Source organism: Carassius carassius, chromosome 45 (assembly GCF_963082965.1).
Source record: "Carassius carassius chromosome 45, fCarCar2.1, whole genome shotgun sequence".
Classification (NCBI taxonomy): domain Eukaryota; kingdom Metazoa; phylum Chordata; class Actinopteri; order Cypriniformes; family Cyprinidae; genus Carassius; species Carassius carassius.
In genome coordinates, this window is record NC_081799.1 from 16,447,207 (window position 1) to 16,469,141 (window position 21,935).

The 21,935-nt window shown below is 38.6% G+C and overlaps 1 protein-coding gene across 9 annotated transcripts in view; it reads left to right on the top strand.

Moving 5' to 3' along the window:
• Positions 1 to 21,935, top strand: part of LOC132127694 (neurotrimin-like) — a 345,891-nt gene that overhangs the window by 277,772 nt on the left and 46,184 nt on the right. For all 9 annotated transcript variants that reach the window (XR_009427578.1, XM_059539683.1, XM_059539681.1 and 6 more), the window contains one exon: positions 12,415 to 12,647. Coding sequence is in view for 8 of the 9 variants with exons in the window: in XM_059539683.1 (XP_059395666.1) it covers positions 12,415 to 12,647 (233 nt within the window). In the remaining variant the exon portion in view is untranslated. The remainder of the gene's footprint in view (positions 1 to 12,414; positions 12,648 to 21,935) is intronic.

Genomic DNA, 21,935 nt, shown 5'->3' on the forward strand with positions numbered 1-21,935 from the left:
ATAATTGGAACCCAATGATTTTGACGACATTTGGTACCACATAAAAAAAAAAAAAAAAAAATGTCTGGATTTTTGTTGTGGTTATGCAGAAGGGCATACAATATGCATAAAATGTGGAGTGTGAAATGTATAGCATATGGAATTTTATTTTATTTTACTTTTTTCATGACAAAGAACAAGAAACCTTAATGAGATCATTTATTTAGGGAATTTCTTAGAGTGGATTTCTTAGTTAAATTCGCTTAGTGCAAATTTAAATCGATACAGTATATATTTTAGTATTTTTTTATATAATATAATTTATTGTTCTATAAATTCACATATAAAATAATATAAAAATGCATCAAAATATTTTTATTAAATATTGTGTATATTTTAAATTATAATATAAATGAAATATATTTTTTTATTATATAAATATATACATATATTTTAGTAATTTAAATTGTTTAATTTTTAAAATTTCTTTAAAAAAATGTGCATAGCAAAGAACAAGCAACTTTTAATTTACTGATGAAAATGATGTACGTTTTAATTTGTATATAAATTAAATTATAAATTTAAATTAAATTACACATTACATTTTTTATAATTTATATGTAATACATTGCATACAATACATTTTGGATTGTTGATTCCCTGCTTCAAATGGTTGTATAGTAATCAGTGTGTTAAAATATGACTTCTAAAGTGTCAAATGGAAATTAGTCAAATGTGTGGGGTTTCTGATATGAGCTTCATGGATAAAGCCATTTCAGAGCTAATAAGGAGTAAATAGTGTAGGTGGTTATGTAATGTTCCTACATAACATAAAATTCATACTTAACTTCTCCCCCTCACTCCTCATCTATCTTTCTGTGAGGAATCAATGGCTGTTTATGAAGTGTTTGTTTTTCTTCTCTCTGTAGGACAATGTGAATGATGATTCATATGGCTGACATTTGTTCCATCTGCCTTGACCTAGACTCAACACAAATGCTAATTGTCATTTCTAAAAATGTGATGAATGTCATTATTTGTGGAGAGTACTGTACTGTATGTACACACTTCTCAGTTCACTGAACCTTGAGAATCAATTGGTATATTATAAACAATATACAAGGCGAATAATCCAGTAGGTCTTGGTTAGGTCGAACTAAATGGGAGAGTTTTGATGAAAAAATCTTTATAAATGTTTACAATATCTTTTAATTAAGGTTAAAATTAGGCTTGAGTTATTGAATCACTAACACCTTCTGCCTTTGCAGGTTATGGAATGTGATTTCTGCTCCTTTCTTTCTATGCTGGAAGCAGAAAAAAGGACTGGTTGTTCAGGGTGCTTTTATTCCATGGCCTTAGACACTTTTAGTTGAGATAGTTAACCTTTTTCAGAGTGACTCAGATAATCGTCCTACCAATGTTTTGGTCAGACCTCCCCTTGCAGCCAATTAAACCGTGTCACACCGGAAATGTGCAGGAAGGGGGTATGGTAAATGAAGATCGATGAAGAGGAAGCTGTGGCTGTTATTTATAGGCCTTACATGGCGGTTAGGCCTGTCCTGCAGTTTACCCTATGACCTGTTGTTCCTGACCATTGGCAGAACTGTGGAGAATTACACTGTTTAGGTTTGAGTGCTCTACATTACAGTGTATGTAGCGTGGGCTTCGTTTGGCATGGGATAGTAACATATAGTGTGTTTTAGTGTGCCTGATGTTTTCTGAGGAAAAGGTTAGAGTTCTTTGAAAAATAGGTCAATACATACAGTATATATCAACTCAAAAGTTCAGGGTTACTAAGAATTTGGTTTTGTAAAGAAATGAATACTTTCATTGAGCAAGGAAGCATTAAATGAATCAAAAGTAGAGGTAAAGTCCTTTGATAACATGACTCAAGATTTGTATTTCAAAAAATGCTGTTCTTTTGAACTTTCTAATCATTAAAGAATTCAGAAATCAGAAATAAGTTACATTTTAAAATATATTAAAGTAAAAAAACAAAAACAAAAAAAGTTGTTTTAATTTGTACTGTTTCACATTATTGCTGTTTTTACTATATTTTGGTCAAATATATGCAGCCTTATTGAGCCCACACATCTTCAGGTTATATTTATACACCAGTAGGTGGTGACAAGTAATGTAATGTATGTATGTATATATTATATATTATAAGTGTATATATATATATATATATAAGTGCTGTCAAACTATTAATCATGATTAATCCCATACAGAATAAAAGTTGTTTGTATAATTTGTGTGTGTGTTTTCTGTGTATATTTATGTATTTTTAAATACACACATACGGTATATATCTTGAATATTTTTTTTATATTTATATAATTTATATTATAAATAAATATATTTAATATGTGTGTGTATTTATATATAGGCTACATAATAAATATACTCAGCACACTAGGCTTGCTGCGATAGGCGGTGCTGATGGTGATACTGGTTTTAAGCCACAACACCGGGCACGTCACTTGCCCACCGTGGCACCGACCCCCACCGTTGGTTTAATTTTTTATAGTAATAAAAATAATTTAGTTCAGTAAAAGAACAGACACTACAATTAAAAACTGAATGCAGCTGCTCAATGCAAGAGTGAGGTGAGACAGACAAGACAATGGCGGATGATTTAGTTTCGAAACGAAATACAAAAGCGCCTGTTTGCCAATATTTTGGATTATGAAAAGGTTGTTGACTTTTGTCCGTTTATCTAATGTGATGTTGAAAGTTTTTTAACAATTCGATTCTTATTTAATTGGTTCTACATTTCTACTTTATTTAAAATTTGTGTCACTGCCCACTGTTCTTAAGAAAAATCCTTCAGGTCTCACAAATTCTTTGGTTTTGCAGCATCTTGAGATCCATCTTTTCATACTGAGGACAACTGAGGGACGCATACACAACTATTACAAAAGGTTCAAATGCTCACCAATTCTCCAGAAGGAAAAACGATGAATTAAAACCCAGGGGTGTAAATTTTTTAACAAAATAAAGATATGTACATTGGTCACACTTTATTTTAGGGTCCAATTCTCACTATTAACTAACCATTAACTATTACTTTTGCCTCAATTAACTCCTTATTTGCTGCTTATTAATAGTTTATAAGGTGGTAGTTAAGTTTAGGGTATTGGGTAGGATTATGGATGTCATGCATTATATGTACTATATAAGCACTAATAAAAAGCCAATATGTTAATAATAGATATGCTAATAAGCAACTAGTTATTAGTGTAAATTGGACCGTATACTAAAGTTTTACCTGTACATTTTTTTTTTATTGTTGTGGGACCTGAAGGACTTTTCCGAAGAACAGTGGGCAGTTTAACTTTTTTAGCTGTTCAGAACAAACAAGTCAATCATGAACAACTATAAAAAATAAAAATAAAAACACTGAATCATCCAGGTAACAACACAGTAATAAGAATCAATGCATAAAGGAGCAGTTATTAAAATGAAAAAAAAAAATGGAATGAAGGGACTTTATGATATAGATATTTAATTTTAAAACTCATGTACAGTACATAAATAATGAAAACGAAAGTAAAAGGTATGTAAGTCTCTGGATGGCATGAAATGAGCTGAATGTTAATTGTCAGCTATTCCCTAATGACTAGCCTGGTTCACCAGAGCGAGGCTGGTACTGAGAGAGAGAGCATGTGAATCCAGCGCTCCATCACCCTCTCAAGCCCAGACTCAATGACTTTGAAATTCTAATGGGTATTATTTGCAAAGGGCACCTTCATTTGCGTGACACCACTCCAAAAGACAAGGTGATTTTCAGCTAAGCTGTAATCCTCCTGCGCCATGTGCCACAGAGGTTCGCCGACTTCAGATCAGTGTGAACACACAGCGGACCGGTCACACTTCGTTTTTACCAAAGCAAATCCAAACGATTATTTAATTGTTCATTAATTGCGTGGTTGTAGTTTGGCTTGTTTCTAATTTTGGTTGTGCCATGGATTGTAACAAGGTGACTGTCATGCTTTTTGAAGATGGAATTAGAGCACAATTGCTAGTTTGTGTGGTATGAACATGTGTTGCTGGAGGACTGGAGCCATCTTAATCTTGTGCTACATGCTCATGTGTTTAAGTTATCAAACACTAAATTCTAAATTAAAAATAGATAAATCCTTAAAGCTACAAAAGGTATTGATTTCCTCTTTTATTATTTTGTTCTTTGATTAACAGATATCACAGCAGCTGGGCTATTAGGTTATTTGGCTGCAATTACTTTGAGAGCTTCCACTGCTGAACATGACGTGGATCTGACCAGCAACGGTTGTAAATATTTTAATCGCTGGGAAAATCTCCTGCGTTTATGCACTAATTTTGACTGCACAAAAAAATAAAAAACTATCATGCATTATGAAAAATAATGTTCACTTCACTAGTATGTAGTGTTATGAATCTATGAGTATCCCACGATTCGATTTGATTACGATTCAGAGGCCCACGATTCGATTACGATTAACGATGCATCAATGGATGTAATACAACCTGTACAACTATTAGGGGTGGGAATCTTCAGGCACTTCACTTTTTTCTCAATTAATTCTTCTGCTCTGCAAATACATCTTTACAACTTGTTTTATGGTTTTTGTTTATAGTTGGAATCTCTGTATGTCAGTACTGACATCTTAAAAATAGGGGTGTGAATCTTCACTAGTTCCACCAATCAGTTCAATTACGATTATCATTATCAGCTCAATTATCACGATGCATCACATTCTCAGTTTTCAATATAACTGCACATAGCTACATTTTCATGTAAATTTGATATGATTTTGTTGTGCAAAATTAACTTTTTTTTTAATTATAGCAATAAACAATTACTTATTTAAAATGTGTTCTTTAAGTGTCCAAAGTTTACAGACAATACTTTCATTAATTCAGCATTACTGCCATTTGATTATTACAGGCTGCATTCACACTAATGTAAAGATCTATTTCGATATCAGATGTTTCGTCCTGCTCTAATAAACATCAATTGTGTATAAAAGTATTAAAAAAATGCAAGTGCATTTAAGTTTAGATCTCTTAATTAAATTGCAATGTTTTTTTTTCTCAATTAGTGTTAATCACATAAAAATACCGATAAGTGGAAATGTTTTTAAATTTGTCCAGGAAAGGCCATATATAAAAATGTCCATAAAACATGAATGACGTGATAATCAATAATATCCAAGAATCTAAGTGAGCACAGCCAGACAATTGTTTACCATGTTTCTCGACCAGTACGTTACTTATTCAACCTCATCTGCATCTATTTACGGATCTCTGGGAGGACGTGAGTAACGGCGGGGCCAGAAGGATGCCTTGGGTGGTTTGGCCTTGTGTTAGACAGACCAGCAGAGAGGTAATTTGCACCGCTCAGCTTGGTTCAGCCTGACTGCCATCACTGCAATCTGAGTAACATGAGTGTACGATCTTATAGAGAGATGCAGAAAATCATATCAAATAGTGTAGCCTCTCATATTGCTTTCATCACATTGTGAGTGAGAATGAGAGACAGAGAGGACAAAAGCCCAGACAACAAGAGATAAATGTTGTGTGTTTGCACAGCAAATGGTCACAGCTAGAAGAAACAGTAGTGAGTCCTCACAATGTCAGTTGTTGTTTTTTTTTGTTTTTTTTACCATTTCAGAGAGATAGGAGAGGGCTCCAGTTCCCTTAACAGTTGTTCCAATACCTTTTTCAAAGCCCAGAGAGAGCAGAAGTACACAGATAGCATGCATCTTCCTGTGCCTTCTGAGACGTGCTGGCTTTTAAAACTGGGACTCGTAACTCGATGAATACTTTACACTGAACACTTCTATTATATGTGACACATATTACCATTTTATTATTTTAACTGAAACAGGATACTGGCTCATTATCCAACAGCTACTAAATTCCAGAGAGTTGAAAGGTTAATGGTAAACCTTAAACCAGAGAAAGTATATTTCTGTATATACATATATATATATTGGATTAAAAAACCTCCCTCTATTTATGTGTGTGTGTGTGTGTGTGTGTGTGTGTGTGTGTGTGAGAGAGCATTTTTTTATTTTTTTTTTATTTTGAGAGTTTTATTTTTTTCATTGCCATATATAATCATTCATTACACTGTAAATGTGTGGTCAGAAAATCAATTATAGAGCCTGATCTCATGACAAAAGCGTACCTGTGGGAACTTTTTTGCAAGACACGGAATACGTAGCGCCATGTACAACATATTCGCTAATAAATATTCTTTTTTTTTTTTTTGGAACATTTTGTGACATATTTGATGTACAAAAGCGAATGCGACTTAAAAACACAATCGCAAGCATGCTATTTTAGCTTGTTTTCAATCTGTCATTTTTCAGCTCTTTCATCATGAGTCATGATTTTGACAGGATTCGTACCCGAAGATTCCATATCGAGTCCAGTTCTGTGCTGGCTGAGCTACTGAGCAAGCTTGTTACAGCTGTAATCATAACTATGTACGAAAATGATTAAAAGTGCTCACTGTTTTACCACCTCTAATGTTCATTTCTGTTGGAAGCTGCTGTGATATATACTTATTGTTAAATATTTTTTGGTCATGAGATCACATTTTTTTTGCATGGTTAATTTAGATTTGATTTTATATATAAGGTTTATAGCAAAATTTATTCCACATTTCAATGATGAAAATAAGATATTTTTGTGTGTGTGTTAGAATTGAATGTTTTTCCTTACATTTTCAGAAAAATTAAGTACAAAAGCTGGCAGTGGGGAAATACCCATCCAATTTACCCCCCTAAATAGTACATGCTGGTGCCTTAAAGGTACATACTGTACTAAACTGTACATATGTTAGTACCTAAATGGTACTGCTTCAGTGACTGCTTGTGTGCCTTTTTTCTGAGTGTAGTAACCATTTAATGATAGTTAAGCTTCTAACATGCATTTTACCATGCTTGTAAACTAAATTGTGAAATGAATGACAGTGCTTTACAGGTTTGAGTTTTGCTCTAATTTTGAATATAATTACCACTGCCTCATAATTACATGTACCATACATACATTATTTCAATTATTACAACATAATTTTGCAATTGAATGTACCGTACAAATTATTCAAAAGGTAATTATACATCTATGCAGACTTGAAATTGTAGTATTGTTACACAAAACATCAATCAGTTTGATTTTAAAAGATCAAAATGTAATACTGTACATACTTTTGATAAAAACATTTATCCAGTTGGAAAGCAAGACGAGTTCGTTCACCTCACGATCCAGCCAAGAGGCTGAGAGATCTCCATAGTAACGCCAACCCTCACCATGTGATGTCGAGCTTTGTGGTTAAAGGGAGCAGACTAATGCTTTATGGCACAAATCAGCCCATGAACCGAGCCATGTTTCAGCTATGAGTTCAACCAAACAAAGTACTCCCATTTCCCAACCTCTTGTTCCGCCAAACCTTAACATTTTCTTCACTATTATATTTCAGAGCTGTGAAGTTGTTAATTTCAGTGCATTTAAAATCTCCTAATGAAATAATTGATTAGCACTTTGTGCGCTTGAAGACTTCAGAATGAATGAAAATAACTCAATGACCCTCAGTATACAGTTAGGGAAGTGAAGCACTTACAATCAGAAACTGAAGCGAGAGAGAAACCCTAGGGAGCGAAAATTGTACACCATATAACCAGCGTTACTTTGAAACATAAAAACAATCAAGTTGTTCTGTCTGTCTGTGTTGAGAGTGTATGCAACACCCTGCCTCACATACAACGACTCTGTGTGTGTGTGTGTGTGTGTGTTTGGGACAAAAATCAATACATCCTTACCTTCCAGGTAGCAGCAATGTCCCGTCTTGGCTGTACATTAACTCCCTTACAGTAATGTTATTTGGAGGTAATCCAGTGTTATATATTATAGCTTTGTTTTTTTTTTTACCTCTATAGACCTTCTATGCCATATCAATCCCTCACACTTAAGTAAATTAATAATGAATGCCCTCTCTTGTTCATGTCATGAGGCAGCCAGAGGGAGCTGCAGAAAGATTTATTTTCCAAACCGCACTTGGTCTGATACCCAATATATTTTTGTCCTCCACAAGTACAGTGGGATATGCTTGATGCACTGCTAGCTGAAATAGAGTTGGATCTGTGACTCCAATGCAACATGAATGAATAACTGAAGTAATTCTAAACTAACAAAAAAAAAAAAATCCATCGACAACATGATGACATTGCAGTAAAAATTAACTCCTCATAATCCGTACTACAATCACAATAGTCGATTGTATCCCATAATGATGATGCAAAAAAACAAAAAAAAAACACGTATTTTTCATAAAGCGCATGAATTTCAGTGTCAGGAAAAAATGCTTGTTTATTCTGCATTCTTAATTTTCCTCGCCCTTGGATGCTTTTCATTGCACTGAAAGGACAGACACTTTATTTGGATTAAACTGGTTTGCTGTCTGCTCTTCTCTGATAAGGGAATATACTGTAAGGCGGAGTTATTTATTAATTTATGTATTTGTTGCATTGTGCTGATTCAGTGTGGTGCTATGAACATGCAGCTCAGACATGCTCTAGTGGCCGGAGATGCTACGCTACAGGTTTCCAGAAGGTTCTGACTGGTCAAGGTTAAGACTGATTGAATTGGATTCAGGCCTTAGTGTCTTACCAAGAGGCTGTTATTATAATGCACAGCATTTTATGGTCATGCTGTAAATAATAATTTAATGCCATAGCTGAACCAACATCATGCAGTCACCACAGTGCACATCGACTTAAAGGGATCACCCAAAAATTAAAGGATTAGTTCACTCAAAAGTTAATATTTGCTGAAAATGTACTAACCCTCAGGCCACCCAAGATGTAGATTAGTTTATTCATTGGAGAAATGTATTACATCACATTCATGCAGTGAATGGGTGCTGTCAGAATGAGAGTCCAAACAGCTGTTAAAAACATCTCAATAATCTACACAACTCCAGTCAATTAATTAACATCTTGTGAAGTGAACAGCTATGTGCCTGTAAGAAACCAATCCATCATTAAAGTAGTCTAACTTTAAACAGTAGCTTCTGGCCAAAGGCCATAATACAGTTTAAAAGTCCATCCCCTGTTGTCCTCTCACATCAAAATCCACCAACATTTTTGTTTGGACTGTTTTTGCTTGTGAACAGTTCTTGATCTGTGTAGATTTCTCTCCTGGTTCATATGAGGCTATTTTTTCACTGGATGAAGCAATATTTTGGATGGGGATTTGTATTTTGGTCTGATGCAATGGCTTGAAGTTTGAAGTGAACAAAGAAAGTCTTCCTGGTTTGAGTGTGAGTAAATATTAAAGACAAATTTTTCATCTTTGGGTGAACAGTTCCTTCAAATACACAGCTTTGCACATGTGCAGTCATCTGTGTATACATGCAAGCACACCAGCCGTGTGCAGCGAAAGGCTATTTGAATAGCAGTGCTCTTGTTTCCTGTATTATTTAGCATATCCTCCATGTCTACATGACGAATGTGCGAGAGCTTTGATCTTTGATCCCATAAACTGTGTTTCATCAGGGGTTTCGTTCAATTACAGGTGCAACAGCTGCTTTTGCTGTGCATTATTTTTTTCTGTTATTCCAGCCAACTTTAAATGCCCTTGAGTGTGCTTTGTTTACCCTGTTTTACAACCTTGTGTTTTATACACCAGCTGATAAATCTCTTTCTGCTATTATGGTTGTCTCTGCCTTGCTTTTATTATATTCACCTAGGTATACTTTTATTTGTTAACTTTTTGCTACAGCGGATCCCCAAATATGATTATTCTTAAATAAATAAAGTCACAAAATAAAGGCAGCTCAGTATGTTCCATTATAAAGACCAAGACCAATTTATAGAGTTAGAAAATGTAGGGAATATATTCACACTTCATCTGAAATAGAAACATTTATATATTTTTATCAAATGTTATTTTTTTTATTATAATGTAAATGAGCAATATTACACTTATAGCTATGTGATCACTCATATACAGTATATTAGTGCGATCAATCGGTTAAAAAATGAACTAATTAATCACTTTTTTTTCTGAAATGAATCGCGATTAATCCCACCATTAAATATAATTTTTTTTTAAATATAATTTTATATTGCAATAATTATGATATTATGACATCTTTTTTATGACTTTTTTGTGCTTATAAAGACGTTATGCATCTAAATAAACAAAATTCTTGTCAAGAAAAAAAGAGACTGAAGCAACAGTTGTTAGTAGGGTGGACAACCCTAGCTAGCTTCCTGTGGCTCTTTAATGTGTCATGACAGATCACTGTATCGCCTCAGTTCAAACGTGAACCAATCAACTTTTCATATTTACGTAAAGCATGAAATGAACATACAAAAAAACATCAGATAGTATTTTATTTCAACCGCGGAACATACTGTTTTTCAAGTTAAAGTCCACCATAGTTTTTCTTCTCTCTTGTCTGATTTGTGATTAAGGCTAGAACTGATGCAGCTTCTGGGCATGCACATTTACATATTCTCAGAGCCAACAATATAATGTGAAACCTATGAAAATGGTTTTTAAAAAGCCCATGGCGCTATAGTTTCATCACTTTAGAGTGTCGCAGTAACTGTTTTTTTGCAGTAAAGGACCTGTCATAGTTTAAGATGACATGAAGCGATTCTAGGGTAGCTGCATTGAAAACAAATGAGCGAACATGTGCATATACATCTCCCATTCAAAACGAAGTTCATGAGAATTTGTCCACTGAATGATAAGAGCACACGAATTTACATATTACTTTATTATTTCACACTCTGTATTTTAACTTGAGCATTACAAGCCATGCATACAGTGCCGGACATGACACATTTTCTGGTATGCAAAACAAGTACTTTAAAAGAATTTCTTCGCTTATTGCTGTTACTGTGGCAGCCAACAACAGCTCAGCTCTACCCTCCGCACAGTTTTAGATTTAGTTATATTGAAAATGTTAATTTTTAAAAAATGTAAAAAAAAAAAATCTGTGGAGACCGGCCATAGCTGTCGGACAATATGGCAGATTGCAGCGGTGGCACATAATATCCGTGTTCTGATTGGTCACAACACACCTGTTAATCAAGCTCCCTGCGAACAGTCAATTGCGTAAAATATTTTTTGACAGCACTAGGATAGATAGATAGATAGATAGATAGATAGATAGATAGATAGATAGATAGATAGATAGATAGATAGATAGATAGATAGATAGATAGATCACAGGTTATCTGTATAAAATACTTTTATCTGTAGAATAAAGTATATTTATTTTTATTTTATTTTTAAAAAAATATTGAGATTATCGTACATTCTGCAATTTTTTTAGTGCTGTAAAATCCCACATTACCACTTTATAGCGAAGTGCAAGGAGAAGATAGATTGGAGAGGGGCGACTTTAATATTTCTGCGTAGGATGCCCTGCAGTGTATTATGAACCTGTCCACTGGGAAAAGTCTTGATCTTTTCACTGATCTCTAGCGTTCTCATTTAGTCTATTATAAGACGAGGTGGAGGCCAGTGCCGCAGTTTCCACTCTCATGAAAATGAACGCCTTTGCTTGTACCCAGTACTTCTGCCCGCCTGCCGAGAGTGAAAAAAAAAGACACAAAGAAGCACATTTACCTCATCTGTCCCTGGTGCTTTGGATGTTGCCCTCCAGAAGCTAAAGTAGTTCAGCACTGCGCCTCTCAAAGAACTGACTAAAAAGAGCTCGTAAGCATTATGACCATAATGGACTTTAATGAGCATCGAACGCCTATTATTCGAATGTGCGCCAAAGATTTTTGGGCTGTGATGCTATCAGAGATAAAACAAAGATTGCATGAAAATTGTCAGTGCGTTTTATTGAATGGTTAATCAGGCAAATAATCAATTAAGCGCATGATTGCTTTTGATTTTAATAGCCCTACAGTATATGAAGAGGGCCTATTTTGGCCTCTGCTGCTAACTGTTAGGCATAGCTGTAATTAGACTCAGCATGTCCTCATTTAAGGAAGGTCTGTAAGTAATTAGCATCTAATTCCATTGTATCCGTAATAAGGAGAGATGGCAGTGTCTAAGTTGAAATCACTAAAAGGCTGTTTCCCCCTAGCCAGTTTAGCTTTAAATATTATCCGGGGGTCACTGAATTTAATAAACCCAATCTTCAGGAGGGTTTGATCGATGTCTTACCGTGTTGTTCTTCCTTGCTTAATATCTAGGGAATACATTTGTGCTCGCTTCCGAAACAGATGCAGTCTTCTGACGTACAGTACCGGGGGAACTATTTAAATGAATGTTAATGAATATTTGAATCTATCTTAACTGATGGATCCTGGTGCTTTGGTCACAAAGGGATATGCCGGTTATAAATCATAGGGGAACGTTTGTTCATAGTGCACATGCTAATGCTAAAGGTTGAGTGTTCTCTCTCTTCTCTTTTAGTTGCTCACAAGGGGACTTTGTGACGCACACAGCGTGGCTCAACAGATCAAGTATACTCTACGCCGGAGAAGATAAGTGGTCCGTGGACCCACGGGTGAGTTTGGTTACTCTGAACCAGGATGAGTTCACCATCAAAATTGAGGATGTGGACTTGACAGACGAGGGCCAATACATCTGCGCGGTGCAGACTAGCAGCAGACCCCGAACCACATCCGTGCACATCATCGTTCAAGGTGAGTTTGGAGTTTTCTGATGTGTCACGGTGTAGAGTGCTAAGGGCATCATTTACTTATTCTAATGTCATTATGTGTGGCTTTCTATCTTCTTTTCTGAATAAAAAATATTGCAGAATATCCAAAGTGCTATTTTCTGTAATGGGGATTGGAGCTGTTAAGCTCTAAAATGAGAAACGGGGCCATAAAAAAAGACACAAAAGCAGTCCATGTGACTTCTGTGCTGTATTTCTAGTCTTCTGAAATCAGACAAACCGTTGTTTGAAATCGTCAAACTTGATGCAATGCATCCTGATTATGAACTGAACTTAGTAGAGAGATCTTGAGTAAAAAAAATATTTTTTATTTCACATAAAGCTATTGTATGACTTAAAATAAAATGCAATATCATTCCTAAGTTGTGCCGACCACTTTTATGGTGCTTTTTTATCACTTTTGGAGTTTGATAGTCCCGTTTCCCCATAATAAGAAGTAAAGATTAGGTCATATTAGTGAATTTTTCCAAGCAAAGAGATCAGCTGTTGGTAGTGTAGTAATGTATGAAGCACTGCTCACGCAGACGTCACTTTAAAAGCAAAAAGCATTTGGTTCGTTATCATGTGAGCTACTAAAACCCATTGCGAAATTTGTGTGTGAAAAAGTTTCCTAAGTTACGCTAAAATTGCCTGCATGAATTCCTGTAGCAAAAAATAATGGCCTGCAGTCACTGTATATGCTACATTTTTTTATTTATTTATTTATTTTTTTAGTATTTCCTGTAAGACAAAAAAAGTCTTGACTAGTTGAGGGTGAGTAAATAATGACAGAATTTACAGTTTTTGTGTGAATTATTCGTTAAGTAGCTTGTGCATGTTTGTGTGCACATGTACAGGTATAATAGCATTTTTAGAGAGGCCCTTTTCAGTATCAGTTAGAAACACCTTGAACTCCAGTTACGATATTGGGTATTTTAATGAAGTGGATAATTATGTAATTAATGCTGATTGTGTAAAACCTTGGGGGTGCATTTTTTGCTCCTGATTTGTGAGTCCAGAGCTAATATGATTGATGGCAGTGTCATTCCTGTGCAGTGATGCAGTAAGTCATAACAGTGCCGACCGGAGTTACTGTACACTGACTAGAGATTTAGAGCACAGCATCTCGCCTCTGCAGAATCCCAACTTTCAATGCAAAACTTATTTAGTAATATTTTTAATAATCTTTTTTTGGTAGTTAATTGTTCATTGCAGCACTATTTCTTCATTGAATGATTAATGATTGGAACTGGGCAAAAAATTCTTCTAAATTGTGCTGGTATGAACATTTAGGGTGGCTGGGATTTTTCCAAAAGGGGTCCTGGATCAGCATCCTTCAACATGGTTTTGGGGTGGGCTGGTATTTAGGGGCTGAACAGCCAAACAAGAGCCATGTATTATATGGTGTAGTATGATCTTGGCTTATTTACTATATCAATCTATTATTTTTGACAAAATTTAGAGAATGTTTTTTCCTGGGCCAGCAAAAAATGTTGCAATTAGAAAACTCATGGTGGATCATAACCAACATGATCAGAATAATGTAATATTCTGTAAAAAAAAAATAAAAAAAAATTATTTCTTTCTACATGGCAGAACAAGCTATTGACTGTGTACCCTATTATGTTGTATTTATGAAATTTTTTGCCTAACTTCTTTGGCTTAATATGAAACAAACAAACAAAAAAAAAACTTTTTTGTTTGTTTGTTTACTTTTTTGGCAAAAGTTGCCACAAACATAAAAACTTGATTATTTTTTTATTTATTTATTTGTTTGTGTGTTTGTTGTTTACAAAGGTTGCCACAACTTTGTACCATAGTGGAAATTGTAAAAATATATATATATAAATAAAATTGGTAAATAATACCTACTACTTTTCCCTCAAACAAAATGGTTATTTTCAGAATCAGTATATTCACAAACTTGAATTATTATTATTATTATTTATTTTTTTAGGATTATTGTTGTTGTTTGTAAAATCCCAGCTCATCTTCACTGTTTAAGTGAAGTGAAGTGAAGTGAAGTGAAGTGAAGTGACATTCAGCCAAGTATGGTTACCCATACTCAGAATTTGTGCTCTGCATTTAACCCATCCGAAGTGCACACACACAGAGCAGTGAACACACACACACACACTGTGAGCACACACCCGGAGCAGTGGGCAGCCATTTATGCTGCGGCGCCCGGGGAGCAGTTGGGGGTTCGGTGCCTTGCTCAAGGACACCTAAGTCGTGGTATTGAAGGTGGAGAGAGAACTGTACATGCACTCCCCCCACCCACAATTCCTGCCGGCCCGAGACTCGAACCCACAACCCTTCGATTGGGAGTCCGGTTCTCTAACCACCAGGCCACGACTTCCCTAAAAGTCAGATTTGCTCTTCTTTCTGGTAGTTGTTCTTGCAGGAAACATAAATCATACTTTATGCACAAATACATTACATTGAACACTTCCAAAAAATATGTACAGTAACTGTTAGAAATGCATTACATCAATTCCATTGTGCTACAGAATTTGCATATAGCAACATATTGATTTATGTTTACTGTAAAATGATTTTAAACAAAATCGATCTGTGAATAAAATCATCTATTTATCTTGCATGTTCTGCATACCAGTGGTTATACAGTAGGTTCCTTCTGAAAAGTATTATATTTTTTTGTGCTGAAGGGCACAAAAGTGAAGAAAAAGTACCATAGACCATTGAGAGGAAAATAACTCCGAATGGGTTCATGGAGGTGTACTTATTAACTTGAAGCTAATAGTTCAGACCTGGATTTGTGTTAGTTTATATGTTGCGGTTGAATCTTTGTTTGTCGCAATTAGCCTCACTGACACATGGTTCTGGGAGAGTCTTTGATCCATAAAGGAAGAACTGCACGTTTTGGTTAGTTGAGTTCATACTTGCGTCAGTGGAGAAGACATCATCACTTAAACCCAACTTGAGATCAAAGAATGGGCAGAATTTGGGGAAAAGCTGCATGAAATATCTTCCTCACATCTCTGAAAATTGTAGGCCATTAGTGGTGTTTGCTGAGGCAAGCATCACTGTTGCTCGGTGAATATAGTATTTGAACACGTGTACTGCTGTGACCTCATTATGCATTCTTTTCTGCTTTACACATGAAGTATAGCTCCAACCATTTTCGTTTTTTAACGTGTTTATTACTTTAAGCTGTGTAAAAATACCATAGACTTGATTGAAGGACAGAGATGAGCAATATGCACAGATGCAGGGTTGAGCATAATTTTAAACTGAACTAAGAATGTCTTAAAGGTGCAGTAATCTATTTCTGAGAAACGTTGTTGAAAGGTGATCTGACTGAGCACCTTAACATACTTGTAGCCAATCACCAGTAATGGGGCGTGTACATTCTTGACGGGGGAGGTGCCTGTGTCGCATGACGTTCATGAATTTGGGGGCAGACATATCAAGACCAAGGTATGATACTTTAGCCGGGATTCATTGTTTATATTTGGGCAGTAGTACTTAACGTTTAATGGCACCAAATGCACATTTATGCATGATGCAGAAACGTACAGTTTGGATATATTACAACATTTAAAGTTAGTTATTTTTGTTTTCTTTGTGCACAAAAATATTCTCGTAGCTTTGTAAAATTACAGTTGAACCACTGATGTCACATGGAATATTTTACCAATGTCCTTGCTATGTTTCTGGGCCTGGGAACATTTCAATTATGTTGCTGTCTATGGAGGGACAGAGAGCTCTCGGATTTCATCAGAAATATCTTAATTTGTGTTCTGAAGATGAACAAAGTTCTTAAGGGTGGTACGACATGAGGGTGAGTAATTAATGACAGAATTTTCATTTTTGGGTGAACTATCCTTTTATGTTGTTAATCGCTAAAAATGTTATCACCTAACCAGAAACACAGCATGTCGCAATCTGTGACACCACAGTCGATAGCCAATGAACACAACATGCCATAAATAAGTTGTAAAAATTCTTGAAGCGGAAATTTTTTAATTTGTAACATGTCAGAGAAAATGCTTTTTGTGTCCCAGGGCAAACAAAGTAATTATTACATAGCAAGTAATGGTAAAACGTTTGCTGAAATGTTATTCATTTTAAGGGTTTAAAACATGGTCTTGTTTAACATAATACAGTTTTCTTGAGTTGGCAGCAAAAATCACACAGAACGAAATGTTATTTCGTATTAAGTAAATGAGGAAGCTTTATTTAATAATGCAACTGAAAACAATACTATTGATATGACAACTGAATGTAATAAATTAATGCAGCGATTTCAGTATTCATAAGGATTCATTTGTAAGTCTGTAAGGTTCATACGTAAATAATTTGACTTTTATGTGTCATCAATATGTCCGTATTGTACGTTAAAATGCTACATATATGTTAGTATTCTTCATTAAAATGCTGTAAATATGTCAGTTTTCTTCATTTTAGTGCCTGTGAAAATGTAAGTAAATGTACGTAAAATACATAAAGGGTCTACTTTTTTTGTAGACAGACATAATCACAACAAAACTTTGTGCACTTATAAAATAAAGATACATGGTGTGCTGTCTGCAGCCTTTGTCTGTGCTGATCTTCATTTAGACACGCGTCATTAAAATGAACTGTAACTCATTGAATACTCAACGAAGAGACATGAGAGAGATATCTATAGAAAGCCTGACATATCTACTTTTAAACTAAACAAGTGCTGCCGAAAACAAATATTCTGTGATAAAGTAATCCATATGAAAACAATGCGATGTCCATTTTTCACGTCTGCTTTCATTATCTTCTAATGTGACCACGACCACGCCCACGCGCTGAACGCCCTTTTCAGATTCTAATGTTTCACTGGCTTGAATAGGCCCATACAACAGAAGACAACACAGAGAGACTGTTCTTCAAGTTCTTTTATTTTACTGTTTGCTTCGCGATGAGAGTAATAAGACATAATTCATAAACATGAGTAAGTCTCTTTTTATTTATTTATATACTTGTACTAGGTTGTACTAGGTTTCACAATGTGTAAACATTAGACTTTTCCCAAACCATAATTCCTGACTAAATGTATAATCAAGTGAAATATTATGAAGTTTCAATAACAATATACAATACTATACCATTCAAAAGCTTGATGTAAATAATATAAATGCAACAAATAAATGTAACTACACTGTAAAACGTACTCGGTTACTAAACGTAACTTCGGTTCTCTCTAGAAGAGAGAACGAGTACTGCGTCTTAGCTAAGACGCTACGGGAAAAGTCTCTTTTCATGAAATACTGAAGCAAAAAATTATCCTTAATTTTGTATTTTTGTAAAGCGCATTTGCAGCAGTACACAGCCATAGGCGAGACGGCTCGTTCGCTCATTGGCTTGTTCTGCGGCAATTGCACAGCCTATCGAGCGCGGGCTGATGCAACATCAGACCAATAAGGGCGCTTCGCGGCCTTCTTGCCACTTCCCGCCGAAACGGGTGTGGCCCAACCTATAAAAGGAGCTCGAAAAGGCTGACTCACCTGATTTATTTCATCGCCGAAGCGAACCAGAGTGAATCGTGCGCACGGCAGAGAACGCAGTACTCGTTCGCTCTTCTAGAGAGAACCGAGGTTACGTTTAGTAACCGAGTATGTTCTCTTACGAGAGCTCTCTCGTACTGCGCCTTAGCTAAGACTTCACGGGAACCCAATGTAAAACGCTGTGCGCGCAGGGATCACACACCAATAAACCTGAAGCAACGCCCAGGATTTACAGTGCACAGTCACCTGAGGGACTCACAGAGAGTCCAGGACAGAAAAGGAAAAAAGCCCTCCGTCCTATATCTAGCAACATCCGTAGATGCGGCAATATGACATCACACAGCCGAGGCAAGGCCTGACCAATGTGGCAATGCGGGTCTTACGCAATACTGCCCATATAACAGTCGGCAGCGCATAGCGCCCGTGAACTCAGAATTCCCCTCAGGGCCCTGATTCGACTATACCGACAACAGCCTTGCTTGCAAGGCGGGGACCTCCAGGTTATAGAACCTGATAAATGTAGACGGCGAGGCCCAACCTGCCGCCATACATATATCCTGCAAGGAGATCCCTGACGCCCAACGGGCACTGAAGGCCCCTGGAAGCGTAAGCTAACGCTATGGCGTCAACTATCCATCTGGATAGAGTCTGTCTCGAAACAGCCATTCCCTTGGAACGTCCACCGAACGAGACAAACAGCTGCTCCGTCTGCCGAAAGGCAGCAGAGCGAGACACATAAGCTCTTAAAACCCTGACAGGGCAAAGAAGACTCGAGTCTCCATCCTCCCCTGACACCGGCAGGGCAGACAGGGCAATAACCTGAGCCCGAAACGGTGTGTTGAGGGATTTCGGCACATAACCGTGCCTAGGTTTGAGTATGACCCTTGAGTCATTGGGCCCAAACTCCAAGCACGACTGGCTCACCGCGAGTGCGTGCAAATCACCCACACGCTTCACAGAAGCGAGAGCCAACAAGAATACTGTCTTGAACGACAGATGCTGAAGGCTAACCGATTGGATAGGCTCAAAAAGGGGGACCCTTCAAGGCCTCCAAAAACCGCCGCGAGGTCCCACATAGGGACTGACGGAGGTCTGGGAGGATTCAGCCTCCTAGCTCCTCTGAGGAACCGGATGACTAAATCGTTCCTTCCTATTGACTGACTGGACGCCGTTTCAGAAAACGCCGCGATGGCCGCCACATAAACTTTGAGCGTGGATGGGGCTCTGCCCTTATCCAACAGCTCCTGTAGGATGGAGAGGACCTCCGTCACCTCACAACTAAGGGGTGATCAACCTCAAGCTGTGCACCAGCTGGAGAACACCGACCACTTCGAGGCATACAGATGTCGTGTCGACGGAGCTCTAGCCTGAGTGATGGTATTTAGCACTCCCACTGCGAGATCAGGTCGGGTAACCTTTGAGCGCCCACACATGGAGGGACCACAACTCCGGTTGATGTTGCCAAATCGAGCCCCTGGCCTGCGAGAGGAGGTCCCTCCTCAACGGTACCGGCCACGGGGCGACATCTGTTAACTGCATCAAATCTGGGAACCATGGTTGGTTCTTCCAAAGAGGTGCTACAAGCAGTATTGAACATCTCGTTTCTCTCACCCGTTCTATCACCTGCGGACGGAGGGAGACGGGAGGGAATGCATAAAGCGGGCAGCATGGCCATCTCCGTGACAGCGCGCTTTCGTTCTTGGAAAAGAACGCGGGGCAGTGAGCGTTTTTCGTGGGACGCAAAGAGGTTTCCACCTCCGCCATGCCAAATCTCTCCCACAACAGCCGGACTGTTTGCGGGTGTAGAGACCATTCGCCCGTAGGAACATTGCCTCTGGACAGCCTGTCTGGACCCAGATTCTGCAGTCCAGGCACATGCACTGCTCTCAGCGAGCGCACGTTGCGCTGAGCCCAAACCAGGAGGCGTTCCGTCAGCCTGCACAGGTTTCGGGACCCGAGACCGCCCTGGCGATTTATGTAGGACACCACAAACATGTTGTCCGCACGGACTACGACGTGGTGATCCTTGATATGGGGACAAAAGCGCGTCAGCGCGTTCTCCACTGCCAGCATTTCCAGGCAGTTGATATGATGGAGCTTTTCCCGTTCTGACCATAGGCCAAAGGACAATCTGCCTTCGAGCAGCGCCCCCCATCCCGAAGTGGAGGCGTCCGTCGACACCATTTTCACACTCGAGGAAGTCCCCAGGCTTACACCTGATCGGTACCAGCCATTCGCTGTCCAAGGTGCTAGAGCCGCAACACAGCTCTGATCTACCTTGAAATGCAGCCGGCCAGACGCCCACGCTCTGAGCGGCACCCGAGCCTTCAGCCAGAACTGTAGGGGGCGCATACGGAGCAGGCCCAGCCGCAGAACCGGAGATGCTGAGGCCATGAGACCCAGCATCTTTTGACAGTGTTTGAGCGACACGGTCGCGCCGCAGTGGAAAGAACTCGCTGCGCGCTGAATGCCCATCGCGCGCTGTGGTGACAGCCGCGCCGTCATGGAACACGAGTTCAGAACTATACCCAGAAACAGGATCGTCTGACTGGGGTTCAGCGAACTCTTCGCCCAATTGACACTGAGGCCGAGCTTCTCGAGGTGATCGAGTAAAAAGGCCCTGTTGTCCACGAGCCCCGCTCGTCATCGGGCCAGAACCAGCCAGTCGTCCAAATAATTCAGCACTCGTATGCCTCTGAGTCTGAGAGGAGCGAGCGCTGCATCCATGCACCTCGTAAACGTACGAGGAGCCACGGAGGACTGTAAACTGGTATGCCTGGCCCTCGAAGGCGAATCTCAAATATCGCCTGTGGTTTGACGCTATCTGTATTTGAAAATACGCGTCCCTCAGATCTATTGACATGAACCAGTCCCCTCTGCGAATCTGCGCGAGGAGTTTCCTGGTCGTAAGCATTTTGAAACTGCATTTCATCAATGCCTTGTTCAGCTGTCTTAGATCCAGTATGGGCCTGAGACCCCCGTCTCTCTTGGGCACCAGAGAGTATCTGCTGTACAGCCCCCCCCTCGCTTTGAGCTTGAGACACAGGCTCTACAGCCCCCTTTGCTCAACAGTTTTGATATTTCGGCCCGAAGTATGTGTGCTACTTCTGTTTTGACCGTAGTTTCGACGCGCGCTGAAAAGCGCGGAGGGCGTCGAAAAAAACTGTAGCGAGTAGCCTCTCTTTATAATGCCTAGCACCCAATCCGATACCCCTGGAAGCGCTGACCATGCATCTGCATGAATGGCTAAGGGCTGGATGAGAAGCGCGCTCTGTTGACCGGGCAACGGCGGCGCTCGGGTGTGCTGCGCATTTGAGGCGGGGAGCGCGCTGATCACAGCGGGCAGATCGCTCCTCCTCGACCCCGTCCCGGTGCTTAACCGACTGGGGGAAGGCTGAGCAGGTCCCGTGGGACTCGATATGTCTGCGAGTTACTGTGGGCTGCATATGCCACTTTCAACTCACTGTCTGCCTGTGCAGAGCGTACGTGCACGGGCCTCGTTTTTACAGAAGCCACGCGCCGTATGTGACATAGTGTATGTGGGCACTGGGGAGTGGGCACGTTTACTATGCGGCGCGCTCAACCGATCTGTGTCGATCTTATGTGTGCGAGCCCTGTGTGCAGGGCTGTGCTTACATGTGGAGATGGGCACTGAAGAGTGGGCATCGTCACTGCATTTATAGCACCATCGGCCGTGGCCGGACGAGTGTGCAAGTGTTTTTTTTTTTTTTTTTGTTTGTTTTTTTTTTTTGTTTTTTTTTTTTGTTTTTTTT